A 12,299-nucleotide genomic window follows, 5' to 3' on the forward strand; every position below is an offset into this window, starting at 1 on the left:
CCTGAAGCTTGAAATTTGTCATATCTTACCATGAAAGCAGAGGGTAAAGTGTATTTCGATACCATCCATTTCCATCCAAAGTTCGGTTAGGCTGAATGTTTTTCATCGTGTTTCTTATCTACCAAACTCCACCAGCAAACCATATTTATAAATTATGTATATAGATACGATGAGAAGAACTTTGATTACGGTGTATTCCTCACACGTAAATATTGAGCAAGTTCCGGATGTACCAACCTGCACAAAGTTCGTAAAGGTAGCATGCCAAGAGAAAATAACTGGGAAGCATTGTAACATCATGCATATTAAATGATATATCATTTTCTTCTTTCATCAAATAAACAATACACAAAATTCCATTTTTTGAAATATACAATGGCTAGCTAACACTTTGATAAATACGAGTGTAGTGTTTTTTAATCTTTAGCAATTTTTGTATCCTCTTGTGTGTACAGCGATGCAAGAAACGGTCAACCCCTTTAAGTCTGCTGTACTCAAGCGCTATCCAGTGGCACTATTATAGTTTTCTGATGTATCTTTAAGTCAAAATTTGGACATCGATATTTACATACAAATGACGAGACTCGTCATCAGGAGAATGCTTTCGATTTTCTAAATGGCATTATGGGTAATAAATATTGTATGCCCAAGGTTAATGCAGGAACGTACTTAGCAATTCTATCCAAGGGAAAATGTTTGTGTTTTGGTAGAAGTTGATATGAATTTTCAGTCAATACAGGTTCCCTTGAAAGGATGAAACAAGGCCGATTCAAAAGAGCGTTGTCTAGTGATACAGGTGAATGTCCATCATTCGGCATTCAGTGGTCACAGTGATGTTAGCCCCGGGCTTTTCCCAGCGTATTTGTATCACTAGACTGTGAGTCTTTCTCTCCAAACAAATAGGCTAGTCTGTTAGAATACAGAGACCAAGATTTATGAGAGCTTCTCAAAGAATGCGAATCTTTTTTGAGAATCTTTTTGAGAAAGCTGTAAAAGCTAAGTACACGCATGATTTTTCTTACCTTTTAACATAATCTCTCGAGTTAAAACGAGGGTCTACGTTGTCTATGCCTATTGTCAATGTATATATTTCATATACCACGTGATTCCGTGACCACCTGAGTGGTTTTGTGAAACGTTTTGGCAATATTACAAATGCAAGAAGGTAAATGAAGTTTAAATGATAACACCGGTTTCATTGCGTGATCTGCATAAAGCTAGTAGAATATTTGGCGATATTGACTTTACTTTCGGTTCTGGTTACGTATCACTGCTGCCGAAGAAGTTTGCAAAATGAACTAACAATTTCATTTTTAGGCATTTCTGCCGACTTTCTTGCAATTATTTTCATGACGCAAACTAAAAGAATCAGATGAGATGTAGTCCTGTGCATGTATCCCCTTCATTTAATCATTGAATTCGACGTGATTAGAATCCAAAGATAATTTAAAGGGCAAATACACGCACGAACACTTTCACATTCATACAACTCTTTTTAAGTTTACACTTTTGTGGAAAAAATTGTGTCTCCAGCTGGATTTTCATTTCAGGTAAGCGTGAGAGGTATAGATTTATAGCTTAAATATATGCAGAACACCTACCCATATCTGATAACACATTTCTTCGTGTGTGTTTTAACAGGGATATAGAACTCAATAAAGATTATATTGGGATAATTCACTTGATAAAAGGTAATAGACATTTGTACATCTTTTTTTTTTACACAGTCTTGCATGTAATCGTACGAAAATGATAAGACAATGCCGTTTGTAACTCATCCCGTCTCACACAATTATTCCATACAGCTCCGATCTCTTACAAAGGCAACGACGTTAACAACAAAGTCTTGACAAATCAACATGTCAATATTTATTTTCCTGTATGACCCTTGAAGGTTCTGAGGAAAACAAAGAAACTAAAACAACACATTTTTTTTCGTCATTTCTGACTTTTCGTCCCGACAGTTAGGGTTTCTTCGTCCCTTATAGTCCAGTCAATCTACGAGATTTTGGCACCTAACCCACCACAAATTGCAACAGAATTTTTTTCTTCAGAATGCATTTTAGAGAGATACCCAGAACAACATATTAAAAGTTTACTCGAATCCACCTTGGGGAAATATGACTAATTTGCATAAATCAAATATGGCGGCCAACGATCCGACAAAATAACATAATTGGCCATATATCACATGTTAAACAAGCTATTTCAGTGATTCCAAAGTTTGACACTAGTAATTTGGCTCGGGGAATCATTTTGGAGGTATAATGTTTCATATAGGCACTTCATTAATTTGCATAATTCCAATATGGTGGCCAACATTCCTACAAAAGACATTTTCTGTCATATACCACGTATTAAACAAGCTATTCCAGTGGTTTTTAAAGTTAAAAGTATATTTCTTAGGCCTGGACAAACAATTTTCGAGATGCAATGATATGGTGTGGCCAACATACCCACAAAAGACATTTTCTGTCATATACTACGTATTAACCCTTTTGGCGCCAAAGTCTATTTTTGTCAACTTTATAAAATGTACCACAGTCAATTTTTCTGCTTTTTGTTAAATTTTTGATAAAAAGATATAGCTGCTGAAAAATGAGATCTATTTCGTCCAATATTATGAAAAAACGTACAGAAATGTTCACAGAAATTGGTAAAATATTGCATTATAATTTTGCTGTAAAAAATTACAGCAGTCAAAGGGTTAAGCAAGCTATTTCTGTGCTTTCAAAGTTAAAAGTATATTTCTTTTGCATGGACAAATGATTTTTGAGGTGCAATGATTTGCATTGGCACTTTGCTAAGTTGCATAAATTCAACAGGGCAGCCAATATACCAACAAAAGACATTTTCTGTCATATAATATGTATTGAACAATCTTTTTCAGCTATTTTGAAGTTTAAATATATTTCTTGAGCATGAAGAAACACCTTTTGCGGTCAAATGTTTTTAAAAGACACTTTAATAATTTTCCTAGATTAAATATGGTTGCCAAATTAATGTCCAAATAGCTTCTAATATAAACAAGGTTCTGGTTGAGTTTTTAGTAATAGGAATGTCAAGAAAAAACTGTTAAGAGGGCACTGAACCCAACACAGCGTATTTTCTTCAAAATAATTTTTTTGCAAATATTCGTCCAATTTTGATTAATTTGTTAACCCAAAATTAAAAATTGGTTAGGTTCGCCTTTTAGCTAGGCAAGCAGTCGTAAGTTGCATGATATTGAAGTGTTAATGTATGTCAATGTCTGCAAATCACCCGATTTAATGCTTCCCTTTTATCCGAATTTGAGGCTTTCCAAAGAATATAACTCTAGTCTGGCTGGGTCAATCTTTCTGAAATTTTCACATTATGTTTTCTAAATGCTACATAACAAAAGAATTATTTTGTTTTGCAATAAAATTCTTACATTTAATTTAGACTTATTTTATTTTGCTAATCACGCTTTTAAGCACTTTTTACAGCAAAATTATTATAATGCAATATTTTACCAATATCTGTGAACATTTCTGTACGTTTTTTTCATAATATTGGACGAAATAGATCTCATTTTTAGCAGCTATATCTTTTTATCAAAAATTTGACAAAAAGCAGAAAAATTGACTGTGGTACATTTTATAAAGTTGACAAAAATCGACTTTGGCGCCCAAATGGTTAATACGTAGTATATGACAGAAAATGTCTTTTGTGGGTATGTTGGCCACCATATTAGATTTTTGCAAATTAACAAATTACCTATGCAAATCATTGCATCTCGAAAATTGTTTGTCTATGCCTAAGAAATATACTTTTAACTTTAAAATCACTGGAATAGCTTGTTTAATACGTGGTATATGACAGGAAATGTCTTTTGTAGGAATGTTGGCCACCATATTGGAATTATGCAAATTAATGAAGTGCCTATATGAAACATTATACCTCCAAAATGATTCCCCTTGCCAAATTACTAGTGTCAAACTTTGAAATCACTGAAATAGCTTGTTTAACATGTGATATATGGCCAATTATGTTATTTTGTCGGATCGTTGGCCGCCATATTTTATTTATGCAAATAAGTCATATTTCCCCAAGGTGGATTCGAGTAAACTTTTAATATGTTGTTCTGGGTACCTCTCTAAAATGCATTCTGAAGAAAAAAATTCTGTTACGATTTGTGGTGGGTCTAACCCTATTTTTACTGGACTATTACTCTTCGTTGTCGAGTTGAACGTTGAACACGCTTCGGCACCTGTAAAACACAATCAATTAAACACATGAAAACTACTAAGCATCGCAGGGAAGCATAACAGAGAAACTTTGTGAGTGTAAACTGGAAAATCCCTAAGTAAGAGTTTGAGTCTGCAAGTGTTTTTAAAGAGATTAAGAGGCTGAGGAATTTGATGAGGACAGAGTCGCTGCTGTGTACCACAGCAGGAGCTGAGACCAATAACAATAGCATGCTAAAATTCAATTGTACCCGACTTACTATTAGACGTGTACTTTTAGGACTTTATGAACACTGAAATATTAGAGCTTTGTTGCCTAGAAGTTGTATTCGTTTGTTTATTTGTTTGTTTACTTATTCACTTATTATTTTTGCTTGCTTTGTTATTTCTTTGTTGATTCGATGGCTGGTTGGTTGGTTTGAATTTACGGTTGGATATCCGTCGTACCAGTGATAGTGCGATTGAGCACAGTTAAAGGGACAAAATCGGCCATTTTTCATGATTTTTGTTTGATACGAGATACTACTTATATTGTTTGACATGTTGAAAGATACAGAATGAATGGGTGACCATGCATATATTTGATCCCTGTTTTAGACAAATTAAATTAAACCATCGCTAAAATGAATTAATGGTCATGACCATTAATTCATTTTCGCGATGGTTTCATGTATCGTGTCTAAAACCGGGGTCGAATATATGCATGGTCACCCATTCATTCAGTATCTTTCAACATGTCAAACAATATAAGTGGTATCTCGTATCAAATAAAATCATGAAAAATGGCCGACTTTGTCCCTTAAACTGTAGAACAACGGTCACAGTGGTCGAGACACAAAATACCGACAGGAGAGTGATAAAAGTACAAAGCTATCCGCATGATAGTACCTGTTCAATAAGTCATTGATGACGTCAGCATCACTTATCTTGGTGACGCTTATCATGGTAACAATGACTACATGAAGTAATAATCTAGCACACTCGTTGATAGTGGTGTCGACTTCAGCGGGGCAAGCATCAAGGTCAATCTCGGTCAGCCACCAAGGGTATGCCAATGCAACCAGAACCGTTGAATTGTACGCCATCCTTGATACATGGGCAGCAGGCATGGTCAACCTGTCACGTGAGTATACACAGAAACTGTCATGTCATATCATATCATGTCAATGAACCGTAAGACACAGAGCAAGAAGTTTTAATAAGTCGAGAATTGAGAAAATTTGACAAAGATTGGCTAAATGCCTATAAACAAACTTGAACACGGCACGAAATAAATATTACGGTATTGAATACTTGCTATAATGATATATTGATCCCAGTACAGAACATCATCTATTGCTTTATATTAGACTTCTAGCTCTAAGAGCAGCGATATTGCTACTACGTTACTACTATTACTGATAGTACTATTGTGTTTGTTGATATTGTTGTTTAGTCGTTGTCATCGTTATTCTTGTTACCGTTGATTGTTTGTCAACAATGACTTTAATTACTGATGCTGCTCACCTAGCCATCATAACTTTCCCGATGACATAAATAATTGGAGAAAACATTCCAACCAGGTTGAAAATTCCTTGCTTGACACGCAGTAAACGTCCATACCCACTTTCAGATTGGTGATTTTCTATCATGGTTAAGAAAGGGGAGAACAAGTATTATTCGGACGTGGTCAAAGTACACCTTATTGCGCACTGTTGTCAAAGAGGAGAGATCAGATGTCATTTGTGTTGTTCGTGGCGAAGAAAGTCGAAGAAACATTGAATTATTTTCGTTGCTGTTGTTACTATTATCTATGCTCTTACTTATATTTGTTGATTCAACATATGTTGTCGTTGCGAATGAATGTATTGAAACATTAAGCTCATCAATGGTCCATCTTATCAAAGGCGCCTTCTGCATGGAGCAACATGGCATACCGAATCCTTTTATCTCATACGTAAGTTCCTGTGCACACTCATGGTCTCCCCATTTCGACGTACAAAGCATGCCAGTGCAAAGGCGGAGAATGTAGTAAAGTATGATTAAGATCACAGGAACATCACGGTACTGGTCGACGGTGATAATGATACACAAGTAAAAAAAATAGTATTCTTGAACTTGAAATCCCCACAACAACGATTTTGAAACGTGAAGCCTGCACTGTGCAATAAAAGTCCGAATGCCCCAGAGAGAAAAGCACGGTCCCTCCACAAATGGCGGAGGGAACGTGAGAAAAGTAACAAAAATTCGATTCAATGAAAATAAAACGCTGATTTACAAATGCACCGCATGACTCACCCAGGTTTGTGATTTTTGTGGCGATGTAGTCAGTTGTACCCGCAAGAGACATTTGTAGAAACGAGTAACATGCCGCTACAGCGATTGGGTATCCGTCAAGGTCAAACTCAAACTCCAAGAAGTCTTCATAAACCCGAACATAGGTCAGAAAGGTCATCGCCATAGCCATCTATTCGACATAGATATCAAGGAAACAAAATTATTGCATTATTCTTTCATTAGAGGTCCAACTACGTCAGAGCAAAAATGATTATGACAACCGTAGATATAATTCAGACAATTTACTCGCAAACTACAATATCTACTCTTCAAGCGAATACATCAGCGATTAAAAAACCGTAGTTTCTCTCATTTCTTCAGTTAACCAACGCATACTAACAAGTGCAGAAAAGGAGTAGAAAGTGCCCGCTGTCACTTTGTTTAGTTAAGTAAAATCTCCTGACCGCTCTTAACTGACGTATATACCAGGTAATTATCGTGCAAGTGATGAGAAATACATAGTTGCGATGATAGACATTGTCTTCAACCTAAGACATCATAACATGACAATGTATGTTATGATATGATATGATATGATATGATATGAGATCATATGTATGATACGATGCGATTTGAAATCATGCGATATGATATGATATGAAATGATATGATATGATGCGATATGAAATATTGTTTTCATTATTTTTCCCAATTAGATAGCCTTCGTTTCCGAGCGAGGTCAGAAAGGCATAGTTTGTCACGATTAAATTAAACTTACCATCATTGCAAAGTGGGCAAAATAACCGCACAGTGCAGGAGGCAAAACACGTGTCCATGAAATTTGTTCAGTCAGAGGTCCGGCTGCCCGATGGTCCACCAAGCTGTCATCAACCTTCAACTGGTTAGCCTGGACGACATTTTCACCATTATGAACACTGTCATCAAATCCAGTCAACATCAAGCGTGGAACAAAGTAATCTGCATGGAGGCTCTCCGCAGAATACTTTCGGCGAGGAATTTGCTTCGGCAGGTCGGGATATGAGTTGAATTTTGGCATCGTTATGTTTATGTTTGAGACAGTAAGTGTTTCCAGGAGGTCGAAGTCTTCGGCTGATAGTTGGACAGGAGGCACAGAGTAGCGAGGTCCGTAACCATAGACCCTTAGATGGGGCATGGACGACTTCTTACGGCCAAAACGGGAAGCTTTGCTCGCTGTAGGTAGGGATGGGACTTGGATTTTGTCACGATTGAGAGAGGATGATAGGGTCTCGCGCTGTCGTCACTCTTACCGACGGCTTGGTCATCATCATTGGTTTCGTTTACCGGAAAGTCAAGGGCTTCGACACAAACGGCCGGGGAATCAGCAATGCGTTCCAAAACAAAGTCAGTCAGACCGCTTTCTCCGACCAGCTGATCGCTCTTGTTGTTCCAAACAGCAAAGGCACTGACAAGCGGAATTGGCTCGTGTCCGGCAGAACCACCAGCGGCAAGGACCTCCAACTGCCTGTCCAACGGTGAACCCTTAAATTCAATCGGCAAAAGGTTTATAAACGGCAGCGGAGCCGGAGACCTGACATTCTTCCTTGGTTGATCGACTCCAGTTCCTGACCGTGGACCAATGATCATCCCATGTTGGTCTCGGGTGAGGAGATGCAAGTGTATCACTTCAACTTGTTCATCCGCGTCCCCTTGGTCTCTGGAGCGTACCTCCAAGACGATACTTTCAGCATCTAGATCGGGAGGGAAATTAAAGAAGTAAAATAAATTTGAAGTAACATTATATACTTGAAAATGATTACAGCAGTTTGCGCCGTCGAATGAAATTGTATCATGCTGGCTTACAGATATTAAAACGTGCATCTTGGCTATTTCAAGATACGTATAAAAAGATGAAGTAAAAGTGGCAATGACATTGATTCAAATGTAAGATACTATACTTTTAGTATGATTTTGTTCATATTCACTATGAGCTTTATACATATAGCAAATTCGAAGATACCACACCGGAACATCGAAGCGTTCCGATAAGAGAGTGTCATATGACAAGTTTGCGACTTACCGTCCTGTACTGGCCATGGCTTGCCAGTCGTACGATGAAAGAGAAAGGTAAGATAGCTGATGATAGTGAAGAGACCCATGTCTCACACTATTAAAATCATCAGTGACGGAAACGAGATAAAGCGAAAGGCGGTCATCCTTGGATGAGAGCACATAGGCGAATGATGCTTTTCGTTGCTGTAGAACCTTTTATATGCTCATTGTGACGTCGAACGCGTCGGCCAGAACGCGCGCATCTTAGTGACGCAACCAATAATTCGCGCGGTGCATGATGCCTACAGTCATTATCAATGGCACTGTGACGTGTACCAAAATTGTACATCGTCTGGTGAGTTTTCACCTGATAAAGGATATTCTGAACAGTATCTGTTTATGTGTACATTCTGGATTGTTACGTTTTAAAACAACTCTTACGCCAAATACGTTTTGAAAATCCATTCCTCATCCTTTTACAACGCTCTATGAAATATTTTAAGAACTTCGATAGTTAGAGTAAAATTGATATTTCCAATAACTTATATATTAGGTTCAACTATTTACTTTAGTTAGTCCATGAAGTGCGAAAGTTTCACTTTGTTATATTTTGTTGTCACGTATTTTTCTATTTTATGTTGTTTTTTGTTTGTTTTATCTTAGCTGTCATGGGTGTAGTTTTCCCGTTCCTTCTATAATGAATGATATAAAAAGATAAAACAAAAAATATAGAAATTTTCGCCATTCTTACTTCAGAGAAGAAGTGGTACCTACCAGTTAATTTCTTTATTTTTAATTTCCCGTGGAAGGCATTGCTGCCCCTGCAGAGAGTTTCTAAGTTTTGGATTGAAATAAAATGTTGTATCGTCAGAGCGCGGTCAATAACACCGGCACTTTTATCTTCACACACTTGGAAGACATTTTACAGTAAAGAAACCTTTGACAAATCTACGCAGAAAGAAAATTGCCCTGCTTCTTGTGTTGGTAAGCTGAATACTGGACATTTATACATGCTTTAGGGGGTAGGACAGGAACGCCGTTGTATAAACTGAACAAAAATATTGTCAAAATTATCAAGTTAATATAGCTACTGCCCTGCAATACTGCCTATGGGCAGTGTCACTGTCACTGCATACCGATAGTGACAGTGGGTGAGGTAGCTGTCTGACTCTGATGTAGTTGAAGAGAGTTGGGGTCATTTGATGCTCATGACAGTGAAACATACTAGTACACAAGATAATGTCCAAATGGCCAAAAGGGATGTATCAATTTAACAAAAAATGTTGACTATAGTACACAAAAAGAGTGCATCTCCTTGAATGTGATGGTACAGTTTACTTCTATTCCTATATGGCTACCTGTATTTGTCATTTTGCAATGAATACATTGTCCATATAGAGTGCAACAAAGGTGTGAATAACCAGTTGGTATGCTAAACTTCGATTATTTTCAATATTGTATTGTGTATCAACATCATTTTTATAGCTTTTTTAATCATGTTGAAATGCTTTAAGCTTATTTACACAGCCTGAGTATTAATATGCTTCAGTCTTATGGTATATTGACATTTCGATGTAAGGTATATGAAATGCAAGTGACAGCAATGTTAGTGTAAATAACACGTGTAGATTGTGTTGATAGACTGAATACTTAATACAAATAGCACAAAAATTATGAAAAGTACCAAAGTTTAATGTTTGTAATATTGTTTGCTAAAGAGTGTAAGATCAGAAAAAAATTGTAGCTATTTGTATCAGGGAGTTTTTAAACTTTGGTATATTAGAATAATTAGCCATTAAAGAAAAAAGATTGGATTACTATGCTTGATTTTCTACAAACGTATGATGAAAAGTCACTGTTTTTCACGAAAATCAATCAAAATCAATATATAAAACTATTCATTTGAAGTTCATTCAGTGAATGAAATGTCCACAATCTTATCATACAATAACACAAAAATAAAATTTTGAACAGTAGAAATTCTAATTCAAATGTAAAAATGAGCGAATAATTGGAATTCATCCCACCAAATTTGCCATTATTACACCAACAATTTCAGACATTAAAAGTTGTATTTGATGGAAATTTTAAATCTTCCATTATATTCTGCTTTGTAAAATTTTTATAAGTAGCATCTAGGTCATATATGTCTGTACTTTTCATAAAAAACTATTTCTTCGGTATATCACCTTGCTCAGTTTTTCACCATTTTGCAAAGTGTATCAGGAATTCACGATTTGCATACTCTATCATGATCGTCATTTTGGGTAGTTTTCAGCGGGTTCTATGATTGACCAGACAAGATTTGGATTAATCAAGTCTGCTTAGACTGATAAATCCAAAATGTCCGCTGATTCATTGAAAATGGATTAATTTAAGAACTTGTCTCAGGAATATGGCTCTACAAACTGCTGACAAAATTTCTATAACCACTACAGAATATCCCCAACCTAATTCAGAGACTGTTTACATATACATAGAGAGAGAGAGAGAGAGAGAGAGAGAGAGAGAGAGAGAGAGAGAGAGAGAGAGAGAGAGAGAGAGAGAGAGAGAGAGAGAGAGAGAGAGAGAGAGAGAGAGATGTAAACAAAGTGATTATATAAGGTTGTTCATAAAATACAGAAATTTTTGTCCGAGTATATTCTGCAGCAGAGGTACTGTCACGTCTCGGATAATAGCAAAGCTTACTGAGCTTACGATGTAAACGGACACAAATCCCGTTAAGTTGTGAATGACTTTATTTATTTAACACCTTTTTAGTCCAATTTTACCAGAAAAAGTTAAAATTATACCGTTTTAAGGATGTCCGTCGAGCGATCACAAACAGACTCGGAACGCGACGTTCGGCGCGTCCGCCAATTAGCTAAGCGCACAGAAAGGAACTTCAACTAGCGCAGCGCTGTGCAAGTTGGAAATTGTAATTCACTGAGTTCAGCAGCATAATTTCGCTAAAAGTCACAGGTTTTTAACTGTGATTCACTGCATGACATAATGAATGTTTTGACGTATATATTTTGTAAAAAAATCGTAAAATCTCTTGTTTTTCCCTGTGCTGACGTAAAGGTATTATGAGTTCAAAGGTCAAATAGTGACCAATACACCTTAAGTTATTGGACTCCGCGTACTACTGATTTCCAAACTTACTGCACTGAACGTGGAAACTCAATAGGTTACAGGTGCAGATGTATGATAATATATGCACGGTTACTTGGTGTAGAGTAACTGTGATATATATCGCCTTATGTCCCACCCGGGACGAAGAGGACTGAATGAACTGTGATATATGCCACTTCAGTTTTATGCATCTTACTATCTTCAGGAGACGAGGACATCTGTATATATGTAGTTATAATCGCTCTCATACAAGTCACAAATGCCAGATCTAGCTAATATTACAAGATACCAATGTTTTCTATTTGATTTGTCTTACCTTCAGTTGTTTACTCTTTCGACACTGTTTTGTTTAGCGTGAAAACGACAAAGAAACAGTTCTCCTTGTAAGTACAGGCCAGACTGAAAGGTGCCAACAATGGCCCCTTCATAAATAAAGCTGTATTTTTGGTTCGAGTCCCATTCACCCACCACTCAAGGTAACAATCCGTTTCGCGGCATTTTTCGCAACAGCCTTCAGGAATGCCCGAATTTGAATAATCGTTTTCAGTAGTTCGTAACCTTGAGCAAACAGCCCCTCGTTTTGACTGCATTGTGGCCTCTCGCCATTTAGTTAATCAAGAAGCGACAATAACGGTCCGGTATTTCGATCCTAAGTGAGATTATACACTCAAACAGTGGTCATTGAATGGC

General features: G+C 36.8%; 1 protein-coding gene across 1 annotated transcript; it reads right to left on the bottom strand.

Moving 5' to 3' along the window:
- Nucleotides 1-4,102: 4,102 nt before the first annotated feature.
- LOC139151815 (uncharacterized) lies at nt 4,103-12,291 on the bottom strand. Its single transcript, XM_070724814.1, has 6 exons — nt 11,926-12,291; nt 7,243-8,194; nt 6,486-6,654; nt 5,715-5,832; nt 5,097-5,324; nt 4,103-4,231 (listed from the first exon to the last, which is right to left on the bottom strand). The coding sequence occupies exons 2-6, from the start codon at nt 7,636-7,638 to the stop codon at nt 4,189-4,191; spliced, it is 954 nt and encodes a 317-aa protein (XP_070580915.1). The 5' UTR covers nt 7,639-8,194; nt 11,926-12,291; the 3' UTR covers nt 4,103-4,188.
- Nucleotides 12,292-12,299: the final 8 nt, after the last annotated feature.

Source organism: Ptychodera flava, chromosome 15, assembly GCF_041260155.1.
Source record: "Ptychodera flava strain L36383 chromosome 15, AS_Pfla_20210202, whole genome shotgun sequence".
In the NCBI taxonomy this organism is placed as follows: Eukaryota; Metazoa; Hemichordata; class Enteropneusta; family Ptychoderidae; genus Ptychodera; species Ptychodera flava.